General features: G+C 57.6%; 2 protein-coding genes across 7 annotated transcripts in view; both read left to right on the top strand.

Annotated features, from left to right (window-relative positions):
* MOV10L1 (Mov10 like RNA helicase 1) overlaps positions 1 to 9,353 on the top strand; it is a 71,000-nt gene extending 61,647 nt beyond the window's left edge. For all 5 annotated transcript variants that reach the window (XM_024352585.2, XM_024352586.3, XM_063808030.1 and 2 more), the window contains exons 22-27: positions 701 to 874; positions 5,712 to 5,861; positions 7,335 to 7,442; positions 8,351 to 8,488; positions 8,627 to 8,718; positions 9,031 to 9,353. In XM_024352585.2, coding sequence (XP_024208353.1) covers positions 701 to 874; positions 5,712 to 5,861; positions 7,335 to 7,442; positions 8,351 to 8,488; positions 8,627 to 8,718; positions 9,031 to 9,112 — 744 coding nt within the window. In that variant the 3' untranslated portion in view covers positions 9,113 to 9,353. The remainder of the gene's footprint in view (positions 1 to 700; positions 875 to 5,711; positions 5,862 to 7,334; positions 7,443 to 8,350; positions 8,489 to 8,626; positions 8,719 to 9,030) is intronic.
* Positions 9,354 to 16,981: 7,628 nt separating this feature from the next.
* PANX2 (pannexin 2) lies at positions 16,982 to 26,603 on the top strand. 2 transcript variants are annotated; one of them, XM_009438655.2, is made up of 4 exons: positions 16,982 to 17,238; positions 23,244 to 24,713; positions 25,244 to 25,445; positions 25,531 to 26,603. In XM_009438655.2, the coding sequence occupies exons 1-4, from the start codon at positions 17,013 to 17,015 to the stop codon at positions 25,568 to 25,570; spliced, it is 1,938 nt and encodes a 645-aa protein (XP_009436930.2). In that variant the 5' UTR covers positions 16,982 to 17,012; the 3' UTR covers positions 25,571 to 26,603. The 2 variants fall into 2 exon arrangements, with proteins under 2 accessions (XP_009436930.2, XP_001140508.2); XM_001140508.5 differs by having other exon boundaries at positions 25,244 to 26,603.
* The last annotated feature ends 340 nt before the right edge of the window (positions 26,604 to 26,943 follow it).

The raw sequence follows: 26,943 nt of genomic DNA on the forward strand, positions 1-26,943 counted from the left end.
CGTGATGAGCAGGGTCAAGACTGAGCATTGCTCTGACTGGTTGAACTCCTGTAGTTGCTGGAGACCCTCTCTGGCTGCTTACACCAGCACCAGGGGAAGAGCACCTGCCCTGAGTGAGCTTCCCGAGCAAGTTGGAGGCAGACAGTAAAGGTGTCCCATGTACTGGTGATATCACAGTCACCCTCAGCCGCATCAGTGAAGTCACAGCCAGGCCCGCCCAGGGCTGGCCATGCCCCCAGAGTCACAGTGTCTATGCTCTCCTGGCCCAGGGGCCCAGGAGCTCTTCCTTCCCTGTGGCCAAGCGGAGGCAGGGCTGTGTGGGCCAACAAGATGCTGTTTCCAGGGTGAAGCTCTCAGCACACGAGGGAGGCATCCACCTGCCCTCCACCCGGCTGCTGGGTTCCAGGTGGCAGGAGCCCTTTAAGAGCCCCTCAGCGGCACCCAGACCCAGGAGAGGAACAGAGGGCAGCCGTCACACCCTTTTCTTCCTGATGTTTCCATTTTCTATTCAGATGGACCCTTGGCTTGACCATCATCCAAGGGCTTGGTCTGGGGGCAGGCGACACACAGGGGCGCAGGAGCAGAGTCAGGCTTGGAAGTCAGGCAGGCCTCACGTTTGCTGTGCAAAGCCGCTTTTCGTTCGACAGAAACTGTGCCGGGTACCACCTTCCCCTTGTGACCCATCACCATCTCCTCGCAGGTCACAAAGCTGGTGAAGAACTACCGGTCCCACGAGGCCCTGCTGACGCTGCCCTCACGGCTGTTCTACCACAGGGAACTCGAGGTCTGTGCGGACCCCACAGTGGTGACCTCCTTGCTGGGCTGGGAGAAGTTGCCTAAGAAAGGCTTCCCTCTCATCTTCCATGGTGTGCGGGTGAGTTGTGTCTTGAATCCGTTGGTGACCGTGTGGGGTAAGGACAGTATGGCAGGAGGTCCTTCCTCCCAGGTGAGGCTCTGTCACCTGCCTGTGGCGGGGCAGATGTTCTGCTGGTCTCCAGAGAGTGAAAAGCCATCGGGGGCTTGTGCCCCCCAAGATGGATGCTGACTTCTCCTGCCAGATGAGTTGTGCCTGGCACCAAGGAGGCATCACGGACACCACTCTCAGGTGGTCACAGCAGACAAGCACTGGGCTCCAAGAGAAGCGAAGCTGCCCAGTGAGCTCTGGAGGGCCTGGGGAAGCTCGCAGGGCCGTGTGGCTGGGGACGCCCCAGGGCCGCAGGAAGCTCCCAGAGGCCACCACCGCCTCCCTCCCGGTGCTTCCCTCGAGGGTTGGAGCTGTCAGGAGAGAGCCCGGCAGGGAAGGCAGCAGCTGCGAGCCCGAGCCGTGCGCCTGGGGCCTGAGGAGTGACGGGCCACCACCCCCTCTCCAAGGCCTCGCAGAGGGACAGAGTTAGATGCTGAGTGACCAAGCAAAATTACAAGCATTCACTAAAATGAGATAGTTTGTATTAGGAGTTTAGTTAGAGCAGAAATCAAGTTTTGCATTAACCCCCTGCCCCAGAAGAAGGGGCATTCAAGGTATCTGCAGTGAGGGCTGCACCCGGGCCACACGGGGAACCCTGGTGCCAGTGCCCCTTCCATGCCACGGGCCCCGGAGGACAGGGGTCCAGGTTACACCATTTGGCTGCCTTGGGGCCTCTGCATTCCATGCCCTACCCAGCAGTGGCCCCCAGTTGCTCTTCGTAAGTTCCTGAGGGAGAAAATCTGTCTGTGATCTGTCCAAAGTGGTGGGATGGGATATGTGTATGGCGGCTGTGAGGTTCTCACATTTGGAAAGAAGGGGTCCTGAGGAGAATCTGCAGTGAGCTGGACACCTCAAGACATGGTGCACTCTGAGGCGGGTCCCTCCCCAGCAGTGGTCTCCTGCCATCTGTCCTGCTAGCTCTGCCCATCCTCAGAAGCTTTCCTGGGTATCAGGAAAACACATTAGTGGCCAGGCACAGGGGCTCACCTGTAACCCCAGCACTTTGGGAGGCTGAGGCAGGAGGATTGCTTGAGCCTAGGAGTTCAAGATTAGCCTGGGCAACATAGTGAAACTCCCATCTCTTAAAAAAAAAATTTTTTTTTTTTTTAATTAGCTGAGCATGGTGGCATGTGCCTTTGGTCCCAGCTACTTGGGAGGCTGAGGCAGAAGGATTGCTTGAGCCCAGGAGATTGAGGCTACAGTGAGCTATGATTGCACCACTGTACCCCAGCCCAGGCGACAGAGTGAGACCCTGACTCTAAAAACTATATAAATAAATATAAATAAATGCATGGAGGCTGTCACTCAGCAGCTCTGTGTCCTGGCCTAGGATCTGTCCACCTGGTAGGCCGTGGCGGAGAAGAGTCATGAAGCCTCTCGTTCTCGTTGTGCTCCTCATCAAATTATCCTTGGGTTTCTGATCGTTCTTGTCTTACGAATTTTAACTGCTGTGTTTCGTGCATGTAATTTATCACTGCTTTATCTTCCTCATTATGTAATATTCTTCCATACTGTCATGTGTATTAGTCTTAAATTCCACCTCGTAATATTAACATTGCCACTTTTTTCTTTTTACCTGGTATGTCTTTGCCCTCTTCATTTTTTATTGTTGTATTTCTTAGGAGCAGCTAGGTTTTTATATTTAATCCATTTTGGGAGTCAGTTTGCTTTTAGTGACATAAATCAGCCCAGTCTGTAGTGATTTCACATGATTTCTTCTTTATCTTTCTTAGTCATTTTATTTCCTGATTTTTTCTAGTTGATTGGTTGCTATTCATTGAATTGTTTCTCAGTTTAGAAGTTTCTGCTATAAGTTTCCATCCCATTAATCTTTTAAGTTTCTTCAGTCATTTATTATTTACAATAAATGAGTAAGTTAATGGTTTAACAACAACAGCAAAATTAATTCTTACTGCTTTATCCGGTGGTCACTTTTTTGGGGTTTGTTTTGTGGTTTTTTTTTTTTTTTTTTTTGAGACAGAGTTTTGCTCTTTCACCCCAGCTGGGGTGCAGTGGCGCCAATCTCGGCTCACTGCAACCTCCGCCTTCCAGGTTCAAGCGATTCTCATGTCTCAGCCTCCCAAGTAGCTGGGACTACAGGCGCCTGCCACCACGTCCAGCTAATTTTTGTATTTTTACTGCTTTATCTGGTGGTGACTTTTTGGGGTTTTTGTTTGTCTATCTGTTCTGTTTTGAGACAGGGTTTTGTTCTGTCACCCTGGCTGGAGTGCAGTGGTGCAATCTTGGCTCACTGCAACTTCTGCCTCCCAGTTTCAAGCAATTCTCATGCCTCAGACTCCCAAGGATCTGGGACTACAGGTGCCTGCCACCACGTCCGGCTAATTTTTGTATTTTTAGTAGAGACGGGGTTTCACCATGTTGGCCCAGCTGGTCTCGAACTCCTGACCTCATGATCTGCCCGCCTTGGCCTCCCAAAGTACTGGGATTACAGGCGTGAGCCACCACACCCCGCCTGGTGGTCCCTTTTTTAAATTCTAGGGCCGGACGTGGGAGGCCAAGGCAGGCAGATTGCTTGAGCCCAGGAGTTCAAGAACAGCCAGGACAACATAGCAAGACCCTGTCTCTACAAAAAATACAAAAATTATCCGGGCATGGTGGTGCACACTTGTAGTCCCAGCTACTCAGGAGGCTGAGGTGGGAGGATCACCTGAGCCTGGGGAGGTTGAGGTTGCAGTGAACTGTGATCATGCCCTGGCACTTTAGTCTGGGCGACAGAGTGAAACCCTGTCTCATTCATTCATTCATTCATAAATAAATGTACACATAATATAAAATTTGTCATGTTAAAAACTTTTTTTTTTTTTTAGACAGTTGTCTCACTCTGTCACCCAGGCTGGAGTACGGTGGCATGATCTTGGCTCACTGCAACCTCCGCCTCCCATGTTCAAGCAGTTCTCATGCCTCAGCCTCCCAAGCAGCTGGGACTACAGGCATGCCCCACCACGCCCAGCTAATTTTTGTATTTTTAGTAGAGACGGGGGTTTCACCATGTTGGCCAGGCTGATCTCGAACTCTTGACCTCAAGTGATCTGCCCACCTCGGCCTCCCAAAGTGCTGGGATTACAGGCGTGAGCCACCGCGCCTGGACTCCATTTTTAAGTGTAAAGTTTAATAGTGTTAAGTATATTCACATTGTTTTGCAGTCTCCAGAACTTCTATCTTGCAGTATTAAAATTCTATACCCATGAAACAGTAACTTTCTTCCCTGCAGCGCCTAGCAGCCACCATTCTACTTTCTGACTGTATGAATTCAGCTGTTCTAGGTACTTCATACAAGTGGAATTAATCATGGAGTGTTTGTCCTTCTGTGACCGGCTTATTGCACTGAGCATCATGTCCTCAAGGTTCATCCATGTTGTGGTGTGTGTCATAATTTCCTCCCTTTTGGGGGCTGAGTAGCATTGTATTGTGTGTATACACCATACTTGGCGTATCAGTTCATCTATCAGTGGACACTTGGGCTGCAGACGTTTGACTATGGTAAGTAGTGCTGCTGCAACGGGTGTACAGATATCTATTTGAGACCCTGCTTTCAGTCGTCATGGGTGCATACCCGGAAGTGGAATTGTTGGTAATTCTAGTCTTAATTTTTTGAGAAACCATCATCTTGCTTTCCACAGTAACTGCAGCATTCCACACCCCACCAACAGTGCCGCAGGGTTCCAGTTTCCCCACATCCTCACCACCACTTATTTTCTGGGTTGTTTTATAGTAGCCATCTTAGTGGGAGTGAGGTGTAGCTCGCTGTAGTTTTGATTTGCATTTCCCTAATGATTTGTGACATTGAGCAGCTTTTCATGTACCTGTTGGCCATTTGTATGTCTCCTTTGGAGAATTCAGGTCCTTTGCCCATATTTAATTGGGTCGCTTTTTGTCAGTGAATTTAAGACTTCTCGTAGTTTTGGATATTAACTTCTTATACACTATTTGCAAAGGTTTTCTCCCCCTCCGCAGACTGTCTTTTCACGTTGTTGATTGCGTCTGTCGAGGCCCAGACATTTTCCATTTGGATGTAGTCCAGCATATCCCTTTTAGTTATTGCCAGTGGCTTTGGTGTCGTATCCAAGAAATCATTGCCAAACCCAATGTCGTGGGGCTTTTTCCCTGTTTTCCTCCAAGAATTTTATGGATTTAGGTCTTGGGTTTAAATCTTCGATCCACCTTGAGTTTCCGTTTCCAGGTGGTGTCAGGTGAGGGTCCGTCTTCATCCTTTCCGTGTGGCTCTCTAGTTTTTCCAGCAGCGTTGGTTGAAAAACTGTCCTGGCACCCTTGTCAGAAGTCATCTGGCCGTATATGCGAGGGTTTATTTCTAAGTTCTCCGTTCTACCCTGTTGATCTATATGTCTGTCTTTTATGTCAGCATATCTTATTAATGTTTTCTAAGGAAGAGTATTTTCAAGATGAGAAGTAGCTATATCAAAGGTCTAATATCAAAAAAAAAAAAAAAAGATGAGAAATACCAGCCAGCCCTCCACTCCGGGGCTCAGACCTGAGTGGCGGACTCGTGTGACCCGTCCTCCTCTGTAGCGTTTAGCATGACTGTGAGCCATTTCATCATTATTTAACATATGCCATCTGCCCTGCTCACATGTAAGTTCTGCACGAGAGCAGGGATTTATTCTGTCATATTCAGTGTGTATTCCCAGCACCGACTTCAGCTCCTGGATTGTAGCCTTCTGGTGAATATTCATGAAGTAAAGTAGGTTTTCTCTCCTCATCAACCCAGGGCAGCGAGGCACGGGAGGGAAAAAGCCCATCGTGGTTCAACCCGGCCGAGGCCGTCCAGGTCCTGCGCTACTGCTGCCTCCTGGCCCAGAGCATCTCCAGTCAGGTGTCTGCCAGCGACATTGGCGTCATCACGCCCTACCGGAAGCAGGTACGCCCTGCCCAGGCACGCCTGGTTCTGTGAGGCCCCTGCAGTCCTGCTCCTTGGCTCCTGCAGCTCCACAGAGGCAGGAACAAGCTCCTTGTGAGCAGCAGCAGGTTTTTAAAGGAGCAGGACTGCACTTGAATGTCGTTCAACATGAGAGGTCACCCAACTGCCATCCATGGGCCAGTTCCAGGCAGCTGCCAGCTTTTTTACGGCCGGAGCCTCGAACAATTTTTACATTTCTAAATGGTTACATTTATATGTCCCTTGATATTTGGCCCTTTGGGAAAACATTTGCCAACCCCCAGCTCTAATCCAGTGTTTCTCAAAGGGGGCACTTTGGGTATATTTGAATGGGACGCTTCTCATTTCGTATGACTCTGTGATGTGATTATAGGAGAGTTAGCGTCCCCAGGCCCCAGGGGCTGGTCCCAGGAAGCATCTCCACACGTTCACAGTGGCTCTGGAGCTCTGGTGGGGACACAGGTGCCTCCCATGCCGAACACCAGGTTTCATTTGTGAAGCATGTGTCCCTGTGGTGTTCACACCACCAAGCAGAACTTGGAAAGAACCCCCAAAATACAGAAGAAAAGGCGAGTCCCCTAGGCCATCACAGTAACAGATCACCTGTACCGCGTGTGTGCTGACCGCAGAGCCCGTCAAAGATGTTATGTTTCCTTTTTTCTGACCTCGGGGACTCGAGAGGTGAGTGCTTAGTTCTCCCAGAGGTACAGAGATTACGAAGGCTTATGGAGACAAGTAAGTTGCCAAACATCACACAGCCAGTGTCCTGGTGTCTTAACCTCAGCTTGTAGGTGCCATCCTGCTGAGACATCCAGCTTAGAGCTGCCATCCTCAGCTCTAAGCAGCAGACACGTATCTCGTTTCTCCTGAAGGATTTCCTCCATCCTTGATGTGTGCTTGTGGGGAGGGAGGATTTTCCACATGAAACTTGGCTTTCCTAGTAAGCATTGTCCCCCGTCCCCAGTTTAACTAAAACTGCAATTTGTGTTCTAATCAATTCAGATTAGAAGAAAGCAATAAAAAATTAAAAAACAATATTGCACCTTGGCCAATATTTGGTTTATGTTGTGATGTGTAAAGAGATGGATTTGTACATGCCGGGCGTGGTGGCTCACGCCTGTAATCCCAGCACTTTGGGAGGCCGAGGTAGGCAGATCACAAGGTCAGGAGTTCAAGACCAGCCTGGCCAATATGGTGAAACCCTCTCTCTACTAAAAAATACAAAAAATTACCCAGGCGTGGTGGCATGCACCCATAATCCCAGCTGCTCAGGAGGCTGAGGCAGGAGAATTGCTTGAACCCGGGAGGCAGAGGTTGCAGTGAGCCGAGATCACGCCACTGCACTCCAGCCTGGGTGACAGAGTAAGACTCCGTCTCAAAAAAAAAAAAAAGGAAAAGAAAAGAAATGGATTTGTACAGTGTTATCTTTAGTCTTTCTTTTAATCTGTTCTCAAGGTGGAGAAAATCAGAATTCTTTTGCGTAATGTTGATCTGATGGATATAAAGGTTGGATCAGTAGAGGAGTTTCAAGGACAAGAGTATCTGGTCATCATCATTTCAACCGTAGGTATCCCTGTTCTCCGTGGGGATGGCCAGTCAGGTGCTTGCTGCCCTGGGGGCTCTGAGGGCTTCAGATCTAAAGGGGCAGAGGCTGATTCCCAGCCCAGAGAAGCAGCTGCAGGCGGAGACTCCCTAGGTCCAGGAGCCATCGTAAGCAGTGGCTGTGGGAAGGTCTTTTAAAACAATACTCAAAGACTAAGACACAGGAGAGTAAAGAGAAGGGACCCAGGAAGACATGGTGAATGCCTTGGAGAAGGAGGGACACGAAGTTGGAAGAACAGGCAGCTGAGGAGCAGAGAGTGGGAGGGCAGGTACCCACAGGAGAGCCCCTAAGACCCCGCCATCCAGACAGCCACAAGCGTGAGGGCTCCCTGTCTGCAGATGGAGTGCCGATGAGACCCACCCCTTTCTGCTGCCCTTCCTCCTCCCCCTTCTCCCCCTCCCCCCACCTCCTGTTTCTTTTTTTCTTTTTCTTTTTTCTTTTTTTTTTTGAGATGGCGTCGCTCTGTCGCCCAGGCTGGAGTGCAGTGGCATGATCTCGGCTCACTGCAAGCTCTGCCTCCCGGGTTCACGCCATTCTCCTGCCTCAGCCTCTCGAGTAGCTGGGACTACAGGCGCCCGCCACCACGCCCAGCTAATTTTTTTTTTTGTATTTTTAGTAGAGACAGGGTTTCACCATGTTAGCCAAGATGGTCTCGATCTCCTGACCTCGTGATCCTCCCGCCTCGGCCTCCCAAAGTGCTGGGATTACAGGCGTGAGCCACCGCGCCCGGCCTCCTGTTTCTTTTTGAACCAAAAACGAGGTCATTCTGCTATTTAACATTTTTAAATGTTTTTATATATCAAGAGTTTCTCTTCATGCCCCCCAAAAACTTCAAGTGCCATTTTTATTCATCTCTGTGTGCTTTTAGGTACGGTCAAATGAAGATGGATTTGAAGATGATCGATATTTTTTGGGTTTCTTGTCCAACTCAAAAAGATTTAATGTTGCAATCACCAGACCCAAAGCTTTGCTGATAGTGCTGGGAAACCCCCATGTTCTCGTTCGAGTGAGTTTTCAGGCACTGGGTGGGCTGTGATCACTTAAGGAGGGAGGGTCCGGGTCACTCGGGGTGAGACGTACGAGGCACCAGGAGACATGGGGCCTTCACTTGCTCTCACACCAGGCTAATTGTTACTGCCAACAGGACCCCTGTTTCGGTGCTTTGCTGGAATACAGTATTACAAACGGTGTTTACATGGGATGCGATTTACCTCCTGAACTGCAGTCTCTGCAAAAGTGAGCGCTTCTGCTGTCTTCCTCAAAGACAGGCTGGCTCTAGAACGTGCTCTAGCCTGCCCTCCCCTGCTCCCCTCACCCCCATCCACTTACCCACCTGCAGCCTTAGCCCTCTGCCGGCCACTGTCCTCACCTCATCCTGGGCTGCAGCAGCCACTGTTTCCTGGACATTTGGGGTCATGTCACCTTTCCCACATAGGCTAACAGGGTAAACTAAGTCCCCTTGTAAAACCCACATTGGGAAAAGAGTGCAGCTCCCAGCCCGCTGTGGGAGCCTGACTCACTGGCCATCCGCCTCTCCTCTGTCTACAGCTGTGGCGAGGGGGTGGCAGACCCCTCCTACCCAGTGGTACCAGAATCCACAGGACCAGAGAAGCATCAGGAGCCCAGCTGATCTGCAGTGGCTGACAGCAGGGAGGCCATGTGCTCAGCCTGGCCACGTTGCCGTTACAGTCTGCTCCGTGGCTCCTGTGGCCTGCCCTTGTCTCGCAGCCAGGCAGGGTCGTGTGTGGGTGTGGGGCTGCCAGGTTGGACGCAGCTGCTGCTGCCCTGACTTTGGCATATGCCAGCCTGTTCCTGCCACAGGGCAGTCACTGCCGCCTACCCTGAAATAAACCCTCGAGTGACCCCCAGAAGCCTTTCCACCTCGAGATGTGTGCCTGTGTCAGTGGTGACCAGGGTTTCATGTGGCCTCTCAGCCCTGCTGGCGCAGTTTTTGGAGATGGCTTGCTGTCCACTTGGCCTGAACTAGCCGTGTGTCAGGCTCCAGGCAAGGCTGCCAGCTCCACTCAGCAGAGCGCCAGGGCCATGGACCAGGCATGCAGAGCCCACAGGGCCTGAGGCTCTACATGGGGCCAGGGTTGTGAGGGTGGCACTCAGGCCTGCCCTAGGCCCAGTGCTTCTGGGAGTTTGCAGCTGGCCAGGTTCCTGGGTGCAGGCCTGCACCCTAGGGGTACTGAGTTTAGGGGTCCTTAGAACACATCTCTGGGCCAGAAATAAAACACGTGGAGATGGACAACGCACCTCAGGCCAGGAGGAGCAGAGCAGTGGCAGGAAGAACACTTGGGGTGAGCCCCGCACTGTCCTCAGCCCGGTGCAGGGTCTCATTACAGCAGCCCGGCCGGAACACAGGACCCCCAGGCTCGGAGATGCCGCCTGCATACACCCAGGGCCCCAGAGGAGGCCAGCGCCGCTTTACGGGGGATCTTACCTGGCCTATGCCCCCATCCCCACAGCGAGACACAGACCAGCAGCTGCCTAGAAGGGTGCAGGCTTGGCCCACCTCCAAGTTCAGGAGCCTTGCCCTGCACCCTCCCCCACCCCCTCCCCCATGATTTGCTCCCAGGAAACAAATGCTCAGTGTCTCCACTTAGATGTAGCGTCTGCCTGGCAAGCAGAAACCACTGTCTCCTGAAGGTCTCAAGACACCAGGGATCATGTCTGTTTACTAAACTTGTGGGTGATGCTAAGATCTGTGGTCACAACTCCAGGGAGTACTTGATGTAGGAGGAAGCGCTTTCCAGACAGGCGGCGTCATGTCAGGGCCCAGGACTGCATGCGGCATCACCTGCTGTGGCTTCTGCATGAGTTGTGTTTAGGAACTGAAGGGCTTCTCCAGGCAGAGCTGTCATTGCTGTGCTAAGGGGTGCGTGGAGGCCGCTGTGCCCAGTGCTCCTGCAGCCAGCGTTTGCTGGACTCTCTCTGCAGAGCAGAAGTCCTAGGGCAAGGACCTCTCCATCCTGTCAACCCCAAATCGAAGGGATGCCCCCCACGGAGGCTGAGGACTTTTCTGACCCAGGTGAGGGGAGCATTGGGGTCAGCCCTGACACTGAGAGGCCACCTCTCTGGGCTCAGTGACCTGGATGTCCTGGCAGGTGGGAGAGACACAAGAAGCAGGTGTGGGGTCCACACCTGAGGGAGTGCTCTTGGGCAGAGACGTGGGGAGCCAGTGTTGAGGCTGGGCAGGTGTCCTCAGCTGGGGGACACCTCAGCAATGATCTGGCGTGTGCCCAGGGTGGCAGGAGACCAGGCGGGGTCATCTATAAAGGACTCGGGGCACCTGTTTGCTGGTGCAAGAGTGGCAGGGAGGCTGTCAGGTGACAGGGAGGGAGGGGAAGAGAAGGAGGTCAGTGAGGAGGCTGCCCTGGAGGGGCCCAGGCTACAGGGAAGGCAGCACTGCTCAGCCAGCCATGAATCCCTGCAAAGCAAGGCAAGGGAAGCAAAGGCAAGTGGGGCCTGCAGGCAGGTGTCGTCTGCACAGGATTTGGGGCTTTTTTTGAGACAGGGTCTTGCTCTGTTGCCCAGGCTGGAGTGCAGTGGCACAGTCATGGCTCACTGCATCCTCAACCTCCCAGCCTCAGGTGATCCTCCCACCTCAGCCTCCCAAATAGCTGACACTACAGGTGTACGCCATCACACCTGGCTAATTTTCTGTAGAGACAGGGTTTCGCCATGTTGCCCAGGTTGGTCTCGATTTCCTGGGCTCAAGTGTTCCACCCACCTCAACCTCCCAAGTAGTTGAGATCACAGGCGTGTGCCACCACAGCTGGCTAATTTGTTTATTATTATTTGTAGAGACGGTCTTGCTATGTTGGCCAGGCTGCTACATAGAGGTCTTAAACTTTGGTGCTTGGAGTCCCCTAAATGAAACCTTAAGGGAGTGCATCTCTTCCCTCGTTTTTTTAGTTGTCTAAGATTTTTCTTCTTCACATTTTAAACGTGCTTATGATGTAAATCACAGCTTATTATAAATCTTGCCATTTCATTTATTTTTATTTTTTATTTTATTATTATTATTTATTTATTTTTTTTTTTGAGACAGAGTCTTGCTCTGTCGCCCAGGCTGGAGTGCAGTGGTGCGATCTCAGCTCACTGCAAGCTCCGCCTCCCGGGTTCACGCCATTCTCCTGCCTCAGCCTCCCGAGTAGCTGGGACTACAGGCGCCCACCACCACGCCCAGCTAATTTTTTGTATTTTTAGTAGAGATGGGGTTTCACCGTGTTAGCCAGGATGGTCTCCATCTCCTGACCTCGTGATCCACCTGCCTCGGCCTCCCAAAGTGCTGAGGTTACAGGCATGAGCCACCGTGCCCGGCCCAAATCTTGCCATTTTCCTTTTTAGTGCATCCAGTGCAACAAAAAATGCCATTACAGTTTGATACCATCATCCACTTAGAGGACACCAGCAAGCTGTTCTTTCACAGCTAGAAAGTTTATTTCTTCTTTTCCTTGAACTCATATTTCTATCCCACTCCCCCCCATATTTGTATCCTAATGCAAAATGTGTTAGGTTTGAAAGGTGTGGGCATCACAAATATTTTCTGTTCCTCTCCTGGGCACAGAACGGGATTTCACCCCCACCTCCCTCACCACCACAGGTGTGTAAAGCCAGTGACATCGCTGATGCGAAGGCTCTGAAGGCAGAGGGCAGCTCACCCCCCACTCCCCACTGGACACCGGGGGCGAGGGCCGCCACGTGTCAGGCTGAGGATGGCGGGACAGAGCCCCCAGTCTCCCTGTGAGCAGTGTGTGGGGCCAAACAACCTGGGCTGTTGTTGACGTCTATTACTGTGGCATGGTCTGGCCTGTCCCTACCAAACACCAGTCTCAGCGCACCCTGACAAAATACAAGCACTGAGGCTTAACATGGGAACAATCTGGCCAATTGTTATTCTTACGATTATTATAAATACCCAATCAAAATGATACGCATACATTTCCAATTTTCATAATAAACAAAAATAAAATAGAGCTAGAAATGCTTTTTTTTTTGAGATGGAGTTTCATTCTGTTGCCCAGGCTGGAGGGCAGTGGAGCAATCTTGGCTCACTGCAACCTCCGCCTCCTGGATTCAAGCGATTCCCCTGCCTCAGCCTCCTGAGTAGCTGGGATTACAGGCATATGCCACCATGCCTGGCTAATTTTTGTATTTTTAGTAGAGACGTGGTTTCACCATGTTGGCCAGGCTGGTCTTGAACTCCTGACCTCAAGTGATCTGCCCACCTCAGCCTCCCAAAGTGCTGGGATTATAGGCGTGAGCCACCACACCTGGCCAGAAATGCATTATTATCCGTATGGGGCTTATTTGCAAATAGTTAATGTCATCATGGGAAGATATTACTTAGGGCGGAAATGAGACAGGTTGTCAGTTTTTTTTCCTGTTTTTCATCTTCATGGATATAGAAGCTCAGAAAGCTTGTTCGCTTAAAGAGAGAGATGGGAATACAAGCTTTGCACAGCACGCATCGTCTTCAAGATCCTTCCATGTGTTGAAATCTCCTGTTAATGTATCACCAAGAGAAAGAAGCAGCTGCTCCCACAATACGGGATTTGGGAAGACTGTCCTCCAGTCTGGGCCACTGGAGTGTGAAGACCACAGGGGTGGACCCCTCACTCCTGCCACACATCCTCCTGAGGAGGGTAACAGGCTGGGCGGCCAGGGTGTCATCATGGACCTTTGCTCACTGTTCCACTCACCGGGAATGAGGATGGCAGCCAAGGTGCCGAGTTTTGAGTCCAGGCCCTGGCTCTGCCACAGGCGTTCTTCTTGTCAAGCTCCCACCGCTTCCTCTGCGAGACAGTGACTGGCCAGTGGTGCTCAGTGGTGCTCAACAGGCAGGCAAGATCACACCCACTCATAACCATCGTTGTTCACTGAAAAGGTGCTGTGGCCCAGATGCTGCCCCAGGCAGGGGGGCAACATGCAAAACAAATGCAGTAGGTGCAGTGGCTCAAGCCTGCAATCCCAGCATGGCCCATGTCTCCAATCCCAGCGTGGCTCACGCCTGCAATCCCAGCGTGGCTCACGCCTGCAATCCCAGCGTGGCTCACGCCTGCAATCCCAGCACTGTGGGAGGCCAAGGCCGGGTTGGGTCGGGGGGTGGGGGGATCAGGAGTTTGAGACCATCCTGGGCAATATAGTGAGACCCCATTTCTACAGATAAAAAAAATTTAAGGCCAGGTGCAGCGGCTTATGCCTGTAATCCCAACACTTTGGGAGGCTGAGGCAGGAGGATCACTTGAGCCCAGGAATTCGAGACCAACCTAGGCAACATGGCGAAACCCCATCTCTATCAAAAAAATTAGCCAGGTGTGGTGGTGCATGCCTGCAGTCCCAGCTACTCAGGAGGCTGAGGTGGGAGGATCCCTTGAGCCCAGGAGACGGAGGATGCAGTAAGCCAAGATCCCACCGCTGCACTCCAGGTTGGGCAACAGAGTGAGACCTTGTCTCAAAAGATAATAGTAAAAATTGCTGGGTGCGGTGGCTCATGCCTGTAATCCCAGCACTTTGGGAGGCTGAGGTGGGCGGATCACGAGGTCAGGAGATCGAGACCATCCTGGCTAACATGGTGAAACCCTGTCTCTACTAAAAACAAAATACAAAAAATTAGCTGGGCGTGGTGGCAGGCGCCTCTAGTCCCAGCTACTTGGGAGGCTGAGGCAGGAGAATTGTGTGAACCCGGGGTGGGGGGAGCTTGCAGTGAGCCGAGATCGCGCCACTGCACTCCAGCCTGGGCAACAGAGCAAGACTCTGTCTCAAAAAAATAATAATAGTAGTAACAATTTTAAAAAGTTGGGCATGGTGGCGTGCATCTATAATGCCAGCTACTTGGGGGGTCAAGGTGGGGGGATTGCTTGAGCCCAGGAGTTCAGGGTTACAGTGAGCTCTGACCAGTGATGCAGTGCTCAGGGTTTGAAGAGAGCGTGCACACAAACCGCTAGAAATAAACTCAAAGCACCTGGAAGCTACACCCGCCCCCCCTTCCCCCCCAGAATGGCAGATACTAGAAGGTGGATAGGGCTGAGAGCTGGAAAGAAGACAGGGATGGTGAGAGCGTGGACTGGCCCAGCACTTCTGGAAAGCATGGAGAGGCACCCATGCGAAAGCAGAAAGTGCATCTGCAAAACAAAGGCAGCCACCCAGCAGCCACACTCGGGGCGCTCGGAGGGGCTGGAACTCACTGCACTGGGTTATCTGGGAGTGACTGAGTTGTCGGGGGGGGGGGTGACTTGGTTATGTGAGGGGTGGCTGGGTTCTCTGGGGTGATGGTTATCTGGGGGTGACTGGGTTATACGGGATGGGTTATCTGAGGGGTGCCTCGGTTATCTAGGAGATGACTGGTTTATCTGGTTACCTGAAGGGTGACTTGGTTATTTGGGGATGATTATTTTATCTGGGATGACTGGTTTATCTGGTGGTGACTGGGTTATCTGGGGTGAATAGGTTATGTGAGAGGTGACTGGGTTATTTGGGGTGACTGGTTTATCTGGCAGTGACTGGGTTATCTGGGGTGAATAGATTATGTGAGGGGTGCCCGGGTTATTTGGGATGACTGGTTTATCTGGCGGTGACTGGGTTATCTGGGGTGAATAGGTTATGTGAGAGGTGACTGGGTTATTTGGGGTGACTGGTTTATCTGGCAGTGACTGGGTTATCTGGGGTGAATAGGTTATGTGAGGGGTGCCCGGGTTATTTGGGGTGATTGGTTTATCTGGCAGTGACTGGGTTATCTGGTAGGGGTGACTGTTATCGGGGGGTGAGTTGGTTTATCTGGGGTGCCTGGGTTGTCAGGGGTGACTGGGTTATCTGCCAGGGGTGATTTATCTGGAGGTGCCTGGGTTATTTGGGGTGACTGGGTTTATCTGGGGTGACTGGGTGGTTGGGTGCTGGGATTGGATGTAGCTGAACTGCCTGCCTCAGGATGAAGTTTGCTGGAAGCCAGGGGCTGGCATCCCTCAGAAAACATGCAAGGATCTTTAAAAACGCAGACGGCGTGAAAGTGCAAAGCAGACACATCCCCTCCGCAGCCCAGGGAGGCAGGGGGACCTCCTGGTTTGCTCACAGCAGTGGCCGGGCCTGTGAACACGGGCTGAAAATACATTTTTGGAATGAATTATTGAATGAACTTAAAACTCCAATCACACTAAATCTTTTATATGAGAGATCGTGCACGTACGTCCTGGTATAGTGGGAAGGGGACCTGCACGAGGGAAAACGGCTGCCTCGAAGAGGGCCCTGTGGGCAGGGACCACGCGGGATGCGCCCGCGTCTGAAGCCAGACCCCAGGCTCCCCGAGGGAGAACAGGACGGAGGGCGGGGCTGTGGGGAGCGGAGGGAATGAAGGTCAGGGAGGCGGCGGGGACCCCCTGAGCTGGCACAGGCCCCGGGAACGTCTGTGGAACAGGGGACGGAATGGGGCGTGGGGGAAGGAGGTGCGGGCTGCAGGAGCGGGGGTGATGGGGTCACTCACGGCGGCGGGACTCGGGGTACTGGGTGGGGGGGTCGGGTGGGGCCGGGGCTGCAGTGGAGGGTGTGGGGCGGGGAGATGCCCTCATTGTCCGCGCACTGGCGCCCGAGCCCAGAGAAGAGAGCGCCGGCTTCCCCGCCAGTGGCCGCAGCACCCCAGGAGCGCGGGAACCTCCGGACCCACAGCGGGGCGCGGCCGGGGCAGGTGGGGGGCCCAGGCGAGGAAGCCCCCTCTGCGCCCTGGGCTGGGCGAAGGGCCCTGCGATGCGACGGGGGCAGCCCCAGCGCGCGCCCAGTCCTCACGTCGCCACCGAGCGGCGCCCCCGCCCCAGCCCGGAGCCCCGCAGGGCCGCCCCCACCCCTGCCCACCCTCCCGCGGGCCGGGGCAGCCCCCCCCAGCCACCCCGCGTTCCCAGGAAGAGGGACCGGTCATTACTCATTCATTTCATTTCATTTCATTTAAATATTTTCTGCAAAGTCATCGCCCGCGCCGCATCTGCGTGGCGGTGCCGGGGGGGGGGGGGGGCGGAGCCACGCCGCGGAGTCGCCGCAGGTAAACAGCCCCCTCCCCGCGGCGGGAGCGGGGCCGCCGGCCCCAGGCAGGGACAGCAGCCGCCGCCCGCGCTCCGGGCCGGGATCCCGCCGCCGCCCCCGCCGGAGGCACGCGCCAGGGCGGGGGCCGGGCTGCGGCGGAGGCGGGCGGCTCCGGTGCCCCCCACCCCCGCGCCGGCCCGGGCCGCCCGACCCCTGACCCCGGGGGCGGCGGCGGAGCGCCCCCCAAACCCCGCTGCGGGCTCCGCGCCCGGCCAGCCCCGCACCCGCCGCGCGCCTCCGGTTACTCCCATCCCCCGGAGCCCCCTGCTCGGTCCCGGCGTCCCCTGCCACCCTCTCCCGCGGCCCGCGGCCCCATCCCCGTCCCGCGCCCCCACGCTCCCCGATCCCCGCCCCCGCGCCGCGCGTCCCCTCCCGCCCGCGCCCCCCTCGCCGGGCCCCGCCCCGCGCCCCCCGCCCCGCCCGCGCCCCCCGCCGGGCCGCGCCCCCCGCCCCCCATGCACCACCTCCTGGAGCAGTCGGCGGACATGGCGACCGCGCTGCTGGCGGGAGAGAAGCTGCGGGAGCTGATCCTGCCGGGCGCGCAGGACGACAAGGCGGGCGCGCTGGCCGCGCTGCTTCTGCAGCTGAAGCTGGAGCTGCCGTTCGACCGCGTGGTCACCATCGGCACCGTGCTGGTGCCCATCCTGCTGGTCACCCTGGTCTTCACCAAGAACTTCGCAGGTGAGGCCGGCGGCCGGGGCGCGGGGCGCGGGCAGAGGGGGCGTCCGCAGGTGTCCGGGAGCTGGCGCTTCCCGCGTCCCCGGCGGCTCCGTCCAGCCGCGCCCACCGTGGCCTGGCTGCGTCCGCGGCGTCCCAGGCACCTTCCACAGCCGCCCCCATCCTAGCAGGTGTCGCTGGTCGCTGGTCGCCCAGACCCCTCGTCTCTATTTTATTGTTGTTCTTCCTTCCATTCGTCCGCCCGTGGCCGCGGGTGGGACTAGGCCTGTCTGGACCCGGGGGTCCCAAATGTCATGAGACACGGGGTCTGGTTTGGAGAATGTCACAAGCAGCGCCTGAGGGGATGCAGGGTGGCCAGGTGGGGACCAGGAAAGGCCGGGATGGGTGTTGACAGCAGAGAGCTGATTACAGGGGCTGGTGGAACTGCCGGGCAGGGTTCCCAGGCTGGACTTGGGTGGAAGGAGGGCAGAGAGAGTCTCTGAGAGGCCCAGGCCCTCCACCCCTCAGGCAGGGCGAGGCCTCTCCGGGGGCACTGGGGGCCTCCGAAGGTTTGAAGCAGGGGGGCTAGCATGGGGCAGGGCCATGTGTCAGAGCAGGGAGCCTGGAGCTCCTGCAGGGAGATGGGGGCTGGACCAGGGCAGGGACCCGCGCTGGTTAGATCAGGACTTGTGGGGGCACTTGAAGCCACCCAGGCGAGGCAGGAAGATGGACAGAGCAGCCAGCCTGCCTGTGAGCCTCTGCGGGGTGGGGTCCTGGTGCCTCTGCCCTCCCCAAGGAGTGGGGCGAGACAGGTGGAGCCGAGAACTTCCTCCCCTGGGGTCTGGGCCAAGGCAAGGGGGATCAGGGTCTCCTGGCCTGTGTGGCCCAGAGGTACTAGTCTGCAGCGGGGAGGGGTGTTGGGACCCTGGGGCCCTCTCTTCTGCAGCCTCCAAACCTCAGCAGACCCTGCCTCAGCACTGGCGCTTCCCAAATCTCCCAGGTGCCTTGCCTTAAGGAGTCCCCGTGGCCTGGAGACACCAGGCCTGAGGGTGGACATTGGCCAGGCTGTCTGATCCCACCCAGGGGTGGAGGAGGCCTCTGCTGGTCTCCTCTTCGACACTGGAGGCCAGACCCCAGGGATTAGAGGACTCCTGGGGTGGGCACACAGCACACTCTGCAGAGCAGGGAGCCCAGGCGTGCGGTGGGGCCTTGGGGCAGGCCCAGCATGTCCAGACACCACGTGTGTTCTCTGTGTTTGTAGCAACCAAGTACCACAAACTAGGCAGTTTCAAACAGCAGACATTTATCTCTCATGGTTCCGGAGGCCAAAAGTCCAAAATCAAGGTGTCGGCAGGGCCCTGCTCCCTCCCACAGCTCTAGGAAAGGGACACTCCAGCCTCTTCAGCCTCTGGTGCTGCCAGCAATCCCTGGGCGCCTTGGCTCGTGGCCGCGCCACCAGTCTCTGCCTCTGTCTTCTCATGGGCTTCTTCTCTCCCTGTCTGTGTCCAAATTTCCTTTTTTTTTTTTGAGACAGGGTCTTGGTATGTCGCCCAGGCTGGAGTGCAGTGGTGCGATCTGCAACCTCCACCTCTCGGGCTCAGGTGTTCTTCCTGCCTCAGCCCCGAGCCCCCAGTAGCTGGGACCACAGGCATCCAGACACCACACCCAGCTAATTTTTGTGCCATGTTCCGCAGGCTGGTCTCGAACTCCTGGGCTCAAGTGATCCTCCCATCTCAGCTTCCCAAAGTGCTGGGACTACAGGCGTGAGCCACTGTGCCCTTTTCTTTTCCTCACCCCCCCCCGCCCCCCGCTTTTTTTATTTTTATTTTTTGAGACAAAGTCTCGCTCTGTCACCCAGGCTGGAGTGCAGTGGTGCGATGTTGGCTCATTGCGACCTTTGCCTCCCGGGTTCAAGCGATTCTCCTGCTTCAGCTTCCCAAGTAGGTGGGACTACAGGCACCCGCCACCACACCTGGCTCATTTTTTTTTTTTTTTTTTTTGAGACAGAGTCTCGCTCTGTCACCCAGGCTGGAGTATAGTGGCGCGATCTCTGCTCACTGCAAGCTTCGCCTCCTGGGTTCACACCATTCTCCTGCCTCAGCCTCCCAAGTAGCTGGGACTACAGGCGCCCGCCACCATGCCCGGCTAATTTTTTGTATTTTTAGTAGAGACGGGGTTTTGCCGTGTTGGCCAGGATGGTCTCGATCTCCTGACCTCATGATCCGCCCGCCTCGGCCTCCCAAAGTGCTGGGATTACAGGCGTTGAGCCACCGTGCCCGACCCATTTTTTTGTATTTTTAGTAGAGACGGGGTTTTGCCATGTTGGCCAGGCTGGTCTCGATCTCCTGATCTCAGGTGATCCGCCCGCCTCGGCCTCCCAAAGTGCTGGGATTACAGGCATGAGCCACCGCACCCGGCCCAACTTTCTTCTTTAAAGCGGAAAGGGAGCGAGCGCTCTGCCCCCGAGCACCCTCCCAGGAGCCTATGGGCTGGTTCCTCTTTTTGGCTTCATCATCCTTGGAGGGCCAAGCGCAGCCCCTGATGCCGCAGGACAGGGTTGGGCCTGAGGGCCCATGTGGCCAGCTGCTGTCTCAGGATGCAGTACCCTCGAAGGTTGGGGGCCAAGTCCCAGGGTCTCCAAGGTGGGCTGGGGAAGGGTCTCGGCCCCCCTCAGCCTGCAGAGAGTGGAGAATGTAGCAGGTGCGCAGCCACTGCCAGGATTAGCTTCCTGTGGCTGCTGGAACAAACCTACAAGTCAGAAGCCAGACGCGAGCCTCACGGGGCTAAAACGAAGGTGTCAGCAGGGCTGGCTCCCAGGGGGAACCCACTTTCTGCCTTCTCCGGCCTCCAGAGGCCTCCACATTCCTGGCCTTGCAGCCCTTCCTGCGTCCTCAGAGCCGGCTGCGTGGCGTCCTCTCTCCCAGCCCCACTTCTGTCCTCACATCTCCTCCCTGACTCTGACCCTCTTAGAAGAACCCTGCAATTGCTGCCCACCAAGACCCCCAGCCTAGGCATGTCTGCAAAGTCCTCGTGAACCGGGAAACGTGACACCGCCACAGGCTCCGGGGTTGGGATGTGGCATCTTTGGGGGCCATGATTCTGCTCACTGCAGACCCCATGTGGAGGTCTGTAAGGCCAGGGGAGTCGGGGAAGGGCCAGGGCCTGGCCTCGGCTGAGGGCCTCCAGGATGTGGCAGTGGTCTGGGGTGACCAGACAGGGTTTGGCCAGCAGGCAGGAGGAGGCTGCGCAGAGCCAGGGGTGTCCTGGAGAGGTGTCCCCACTCCCCAGGTGGGGGGACAGGGGTGGAAAGGGCTGTTGGGAGGGACCCAGCTTCACCCTTGGGGGGCGCCTTGGGGCCATGTGCGGGCCAGATCGCAGGGGTGGGCTGGAGATGAGCTTGGGGATGGCAGAACCGAAGAAGGGCAGGACTGGGGGAGGGCCGGGGGGGCTGGGCTTTAGCCTCGGGCCCTGGGGACGGCATTCTGAATATGGGAATATGGGCCGTGTTGGGGTGTATTCAGACACCCGCTCAGTGGTGCTCCAAGCAGCACCAGGCCCCTGGCTGCCAACTCTGATATTGTCACTGGGGCTCTGAGGGCTGGGTGTGGACAGGCTCCTTGGCTGGGAAGCCAGTGTCCTCTCTTGGGGCATAGCTGGCATGGCCAGGATTCACACAGCAGTGTCTTCCAAGAAACGGGCCCCTGGCGGCGGCTCTGTCTGCCCTGTTGGATGGGCCAGGCCTTCCTGCCTTCCGTTTGGACACCTGCACTGGCCCAGGCAGGGTCCCACTGTCCCTGGGAAGTCCCAGAGGAGGGCCTCAGACAGAGGACCCGTAGCAGTCGCTGCGTGTGGGATGGGCCCATGGATTTGGGCTCAGCAGCCCCTCTCTGCTGCCCCACCCTGAGTCAGGCCAGCACCCCCGGCCCTGGCAGCCCCTGCTAGAAGCTGTGGCAGCATCCACCGGGAGAGGCCCGGCTGCCAGCACAGCTTTGAGTCCGTCAGGACCTGCTGAGGCTGCCAGGAGCACCCTGTACCCTGCACGTGCAGCGGGTCCAGGGAGGAGGGAAGCCTTGCTGGACATGCCTTGGGGCCCCCAAAGGGCCGGGCCGGTCACCTGCAGTGAGTCAGGGCAGTATCCTTGGTGGAGCACATGAGGAAACTGAGGTCGGAGTGGCAAGCAGGACTTGTCTTCCCCTTGCTGCCGCCATCCGGCAGGGAGACAGTGACAGGCATGAGGAGTTCGGGTCCAAGTGGGGCTCCGCACAGTGGGGGCAGCTCGCCAGACACGTGGCTCGGTGTGGGGCCCCTGCTTTCATCCACCTTGGAGGAGGCCAGGCCGCCCCCTGCCCCAGAGCCAAGGAGCCCTCCTTCCCGTCTCCCTGCGGCCCTACTGGAGTCTGGGTCCAGGGTTCTGGGGCCTCTCCCCACCCATGTTGGCCACACATGCCCAGCAAGGGTGGCTGCCAGGGATGGGCCCAGCTCAGGACGGGACACAAACCTGTCCCTGTTCTCTTCCCCAGGGTGGACGCTCTTCTCTGGCTCCTGGGATTGGCTGTGAGGACAAAACATAAGTAAATAAAATATGCCATTTTCTCAACCAAGAGAGTGGATTCCTTTGCCTTGTCCGGTTTGCTCTTCTCTGAGCCCAGCTCATCTCCAGCTCGATGTCCCCACCGAGGACTCGGGCCTCAGGTCCCAGCTTTTCCTGCCTCTTCCCAGGCTCCCTCCCAAACCCTCCAGAGTCCCCAGGACCCTCAGGGGGATCTGATGACTCATGGGAACCCTCCCTGAGCAGGCTGTCCAGACTGGTAGATGTGCCTCAGTGGTGATGATGGCAGCCGGGAGCTCCGTGTGGGGTCTGAAGGGCTCGTTGCTGAGCCGGGTTCAGGGCTGGAGATGCCCAGCCCCTGGGCCCCTGTGGGGCATCAACAGTGAATGCTGCTCTTCCCAGAGTGGGCAGAGTCTCTAATCCGCCTCGCTTTCCGTCCCTAATTCAGGCCTCGGCACAGACGGACAGGCCTGTCCGTGTTGCTTCTGGTCTGTGGGGAGGGGATTGTGCTGATGTGGGCCCTGCCCTGGGGCTGCTCTTTGGGGCTGGGAGACAAGGCTGAGGCTGGTGTGGGCCCCCACGCCTGTGCTGTGTGAAGGGCTCAGCCTGAAGAGACTGCACGGTGGCTGGAGGCCCCCAGGCTCTGAGCCTTCCTGGGAAACGTTAGCAAGATCCCAGCCGCTCAGACCCCACACTGGGCCAAGGCGCGAATGTCCTGAACACTTTCACTGCCGTTCGTGTCATTGTCACCTGCAGGCAGAGACAGACTCTTGAGGGAAAACACAGAGTTCAGTAACGAACATTTGCCTGCAGTTCAAGGGACTCCCTCTTTTCAATTTTTGCGGCAGATACCGCAGTCCAGCTGGTGACATCCCCAACCAGCCCCACCTGGTGTCTGGTGTCCCCAGGCTGGCCAGTCCCCAGAACAGTGGGTCTTAGGGAGGCGCCCCTCACCCTCAAGGGTGGGCAGAGCCCACCCTGCCTTCCCGGTGCTGTGGAAACCACCCTGCCAGCTAGCAGCACCTGAGCCAACCGCCTTCCTCCCAGGGGAGCCCCGGGCTGTACATGGCCTGTGGCTGGGACCTCGTTTGGGTCCGGCTGTGTGTGGATAGAAGAAGGACCCTGGCTGGGAGTCCTGGCCTGCCTTGGCCCTCTCTGGGATTTGGTTTCCCCTTGTGCACACAGGGCTTTGTGACATTTGGAGAGGCGCATGGCTCAGGTGGTTTCGCAGGCGGTCATGGCTTCCACCTGCAGGTGCCCCGCAGCTGACTTCGTGGGGGTAGTCAGGGCGGGACCCCCACACCACCGTGGTGGGGGGAGGGGGTGGGGTTCATCTGGGGAACCGCAGGTGCTGTGTGGGAGGAGGCTGGAGAGGCTCCTGGGAGGGGTTCGGCAGGGACGTGGTCAGGTCCAGCCCGGTTTCTTCAGCCCAGCCCGTGCCGCCTCCCCGCCCCAGCCCGTGTCTCCTCTTTGCCCCCAGAGGAACCCATTTACTGTTACACCCCGCACAACTTCACGCGCGACCAGGCGCTGTACGCCCGCGGCTACTGCTGGACGGAGCTGCGGGACGCGCTGCCCGGCGTGGACGCCAGCCTGTGGCCGTCGCTGTTTGAGCACAAGTTCCTGCCCTACGCGCTGCTGGCCTTCGCCGCCATCATGTACGTGCCCGCGCTGGGCTGGGAGTTCCTGGCCTCCACGCGCCTCACCTCCGAGCTCAACTTCCTGCTGCAGGAGATCGACAACTGTTACCACCGGGCGGCCGAGGGCCGCGCGCCCAAGATCGAGAAGCAGATCCAGTCCAAGGGCCCGGGCATCACGGAGCGCGAGAAGCGCGAGATCATCGAGAACGCGGAGAAGGAGAAGAGCCCGGAGCAGAACCTGTTCGAGAAGTACCTGGAGCGCCGCGGCCGCAGCAACTTCCTGGCCAAGCTGTACCTGGCGCGGCACGTGCTGATCCTGCTGCTGAGCGCCGTGCCCATCTCCTACCTGTGCACCTACTACGCCACGCAGAAGCAGAACGAGTTCACCTGCGCGCTGGGCGCGTCCCCGGACGGGGCGGCAGGTGCGGGGCCCGCGGTGCGCGTGAGCTGCAAGCTCCCGTCCGTGCAACTGCAGCGCATCATCGCGGGCGTGGACATCGTGCTGCTGTGCGTCATGAACCTCATCATCCTCGTCAACCTCATCCACCTCTTCATCTTCCGCAAGAGCAACTTCATCTTCGACAAGCTGCACAAGGTGGGCATCAAGACGCGCCGGCAGTGGCGCCGCTCGCAGTTCTGCGACATCAACATCCTGGCCATGTTCTGCAACGAGAACCGCGACCACATCAAGTCGCTCAACCGGCTGGACTTCATCACCAACGAGAGCGACCTCATGTACGACAACGTGGTCCGGCAGCTGCTGGCGGCGCTGGCGCAGTCCAACCACGACGCCACCCCCACGGTGCGCGACTCGGGGGTGCAGACCGTGGACCCCAGCGCCAACCCCGCCGAGCCCGACGGCGCCGCCGAGCCGCCCGTGGTCAAGCGGCCGCGCAAGAAGATGAAGTGGATCCCCACCAGCAACCCGCTTCCGCAGCCCTTCAAGGAGCCGCTGGCCATCATGCGCGTGGAGAACAGCAAGGCGGAGAAGCCGAAGCCCGCGCGCAGGAAGACGGCCACGGACACGCTGATCGCGCCGCTGCTGGACCGCTCCGCCCACCACTACAAGGGCGGAGGGGGCGACCCGGGCCCGGGCCCCGCCCCCGCCCCCGCCCCCGCCCCGCCGCCCGCCCCCGACAAGAAGCACGCGCGCCACTTCTCCCTGGACGTGCACCCCTACATCCTCGGCACCAAGAAGGCCAAGGCCGAGGCGGTGCCCGCCGCCCTGCCCGCCTCCCGGAGCCAGGAGGGGAGCTTCCTGTCGCAGGCGGAGGACTGTGGGCTGGGCCTGGCCCCGGCGCCCATCAAAGGTAGGGGCCGGGCCGGAGACAGGGGACGGGGGACTGGGGATGGGAGAGGCGCCCACAGCCACAGCGGCCCACGGGAGCCTGGCCAGGGCGCTAGGGAAGGGAGGGGGCCTGGCTTGAGGCCCCCTCAAAGGGGGAAGGGAGGAGGCCGAGGTTTGAACCGGCTCCATCAAACGGACTTACTGTCAAGGTGAGCCTCAGGCCAGGCAGGGCCCTGGAGACCCCCCGGGAGGCAGGTGGGGAGGATGCAGGCTGGAAGCGACGTGCTCCTGGTCAGCTTCCTAGAGCTCCGCGTGCGTGGTGCAGCCAAGTTCCTCGGGTGAGGAAATTCCACCGACCGCACTGCGGCTCCGGGACAGTGGGGCGGGGGGTGTTCCCAGGCCAACTGCTGTGTGCAGGGGCGTCCAGGCCCAGCGTCTCCAGGGCGCTTCAGAGCCGTGAGCCCTGCTCCCCCGCCAGCCTGCACTGGGTGGGCGCTGGGGGCGGCGCAGCGGAGGATGGTGTGAGATGTCTGTGCTCTTGGCTGTTTGCAGATGCTCCGCTCCCCGAGAAGGAAATCCCGTACCCCGCAGAGCCAGCCCGGGCAGGGCTTCCCTCGGGGGGCCCGTTCCACGTCCGCTCACCTCCCGCCGCCCCTGCTGTGGCCCCTCTGACACCAGCCAGCCTGGGCAAGGCGGAGCCCCTCACCATCCTGAGCCGAAACGCCACACACCCGCTGCTGCACATCAACACGCTGTACGAGGCCCGGGAGGAGGAGGAAGGGGGCCCCCGCCTGCCGCAGGATGTGGGGGACCTCATCGCCATCCCTGCCCCACAGCAGATCCTCATCGCCACCTTCGACGAGCCGAGAACGGTCGTGAGTACTGTGGAGTTTTGAGGGATGGCACCGTCCAGGCCGCCGAGAGCCCCTCTGCCTGAGTGTCGTGTGACCTGGCCGGCCTCCCGGTGGACACCAGCCCTGCGTCGACGTGGCCTGTGCTTCGCCCGCACTGCGCGCATCCCCAACCTCTGTCCGCATGCCTGGGGCCTTCACCCCCACGTGCTCGACAGGGGAACCCGCCCGGACGGCATCGCCAGGCACTGGCTGGGGCGGGGAAAGGTGGCCCAGTGGAGCCGGTGGCCAGGAAGGCTGAAGCCCGCCTCCCATGCTCCTGCATCAGGTGCCCAGCCGTGGGTGGGGGCCCTGAGGTGAAGAGTTTATTTTTTTAGTCCGTTTCGTCCTGGCCCCAGGCTGTGGCGAGACAGCCCAACTCCCCCAGCCCAGCTCCCCCAGCCCAGAGCCAGGGAAGAGGAAGGTGGGGCCAGTCCCACCAGTGGGGTGGCCACGCCCATGGCGTCACATGCTCAGGGGTCACCCCCTGCAGGGACCTGATGCCCTCGGGTGGGAGGGACCGAGGTCCACCCTCGGGTCAAAGATCAACGTGCACTTTCTCCTTGTTGCCTGACAGACATTTTATTTTACTAAGACTGCTGTACCGAACAAGCATATTTATCATCAGGAGACAGGATGGGTTTAAAGCAGGATGGTGTGTGTGTGAACGGGCATGAGCAGAGGTGGGCGTGAGCAAGCAAGTGTGTATGTACGAGTGTGCACGTGTGTGCGTGTGCACAGAGGGTATGGTGCCAGCTTGAGTGGGAGTGAGTGTGAGCAGGCGGGCGAGTGTGTGAGTGCACGCCAGCGCGTGGCCCATGTATGAGGAGTGAAGGGGCCCAACGCAATAACCACGTCCCCCACCCGGGCCCCCCGCCGCGGCTGAGGCCACATGGCTTCCTGTGGGAGCCCCGGCCGGCACCCGGCTGGTCCCACCCCAAATACCTCAGCCATGGAAACCATGTCATGCAGAATTAACAAGGTAGCACCGAGCATATCAATAAATATTATTCTGATAATCACCTGTGCTCCACCGGGGACTTCGCCTCCCTCCACGCCCGTTCCCTGACTTGGCACTGTGCGTGGGGGTGCTGGGGGACGTGGGGCAGGGGCCGCCTTCAGAAGCGTGACAAGGGGCCCCTCTGCACCCACAGTGAGTGTCACACTTGGAGCAGGACATGCCCTGGACTCAGGCTGTGGGCACGGAGGCGATTCAGCTGTGGCCTGAAGCCCTGGGGCACACAGGCTCGGGAGACGAATGCACGACCCCCTTAGTCTTCCTGCTCCTGCAGGGGAGCGAGGAGGGGGAGTGTGAGGCACCCTCTAGGAGAACAGAGAGCTGGCGGGATCCAGGAAGGCTTC

This window comes from Pan troglodytes, chromosome 23 (assembly GCF_028858775.2).
Source record: "Pan troglodytes isolate AG18354 chromosome 23, NHGRI_mPanTro3-v2.0_pri, whole genome shotgun sequence".
Taxonomy (NCBI): domain Eukaryota; kingdom Metazoa; phylum Chordata; class Mammalia; order Primates; family Hominidae; genus Pan; species Pan troglodytes.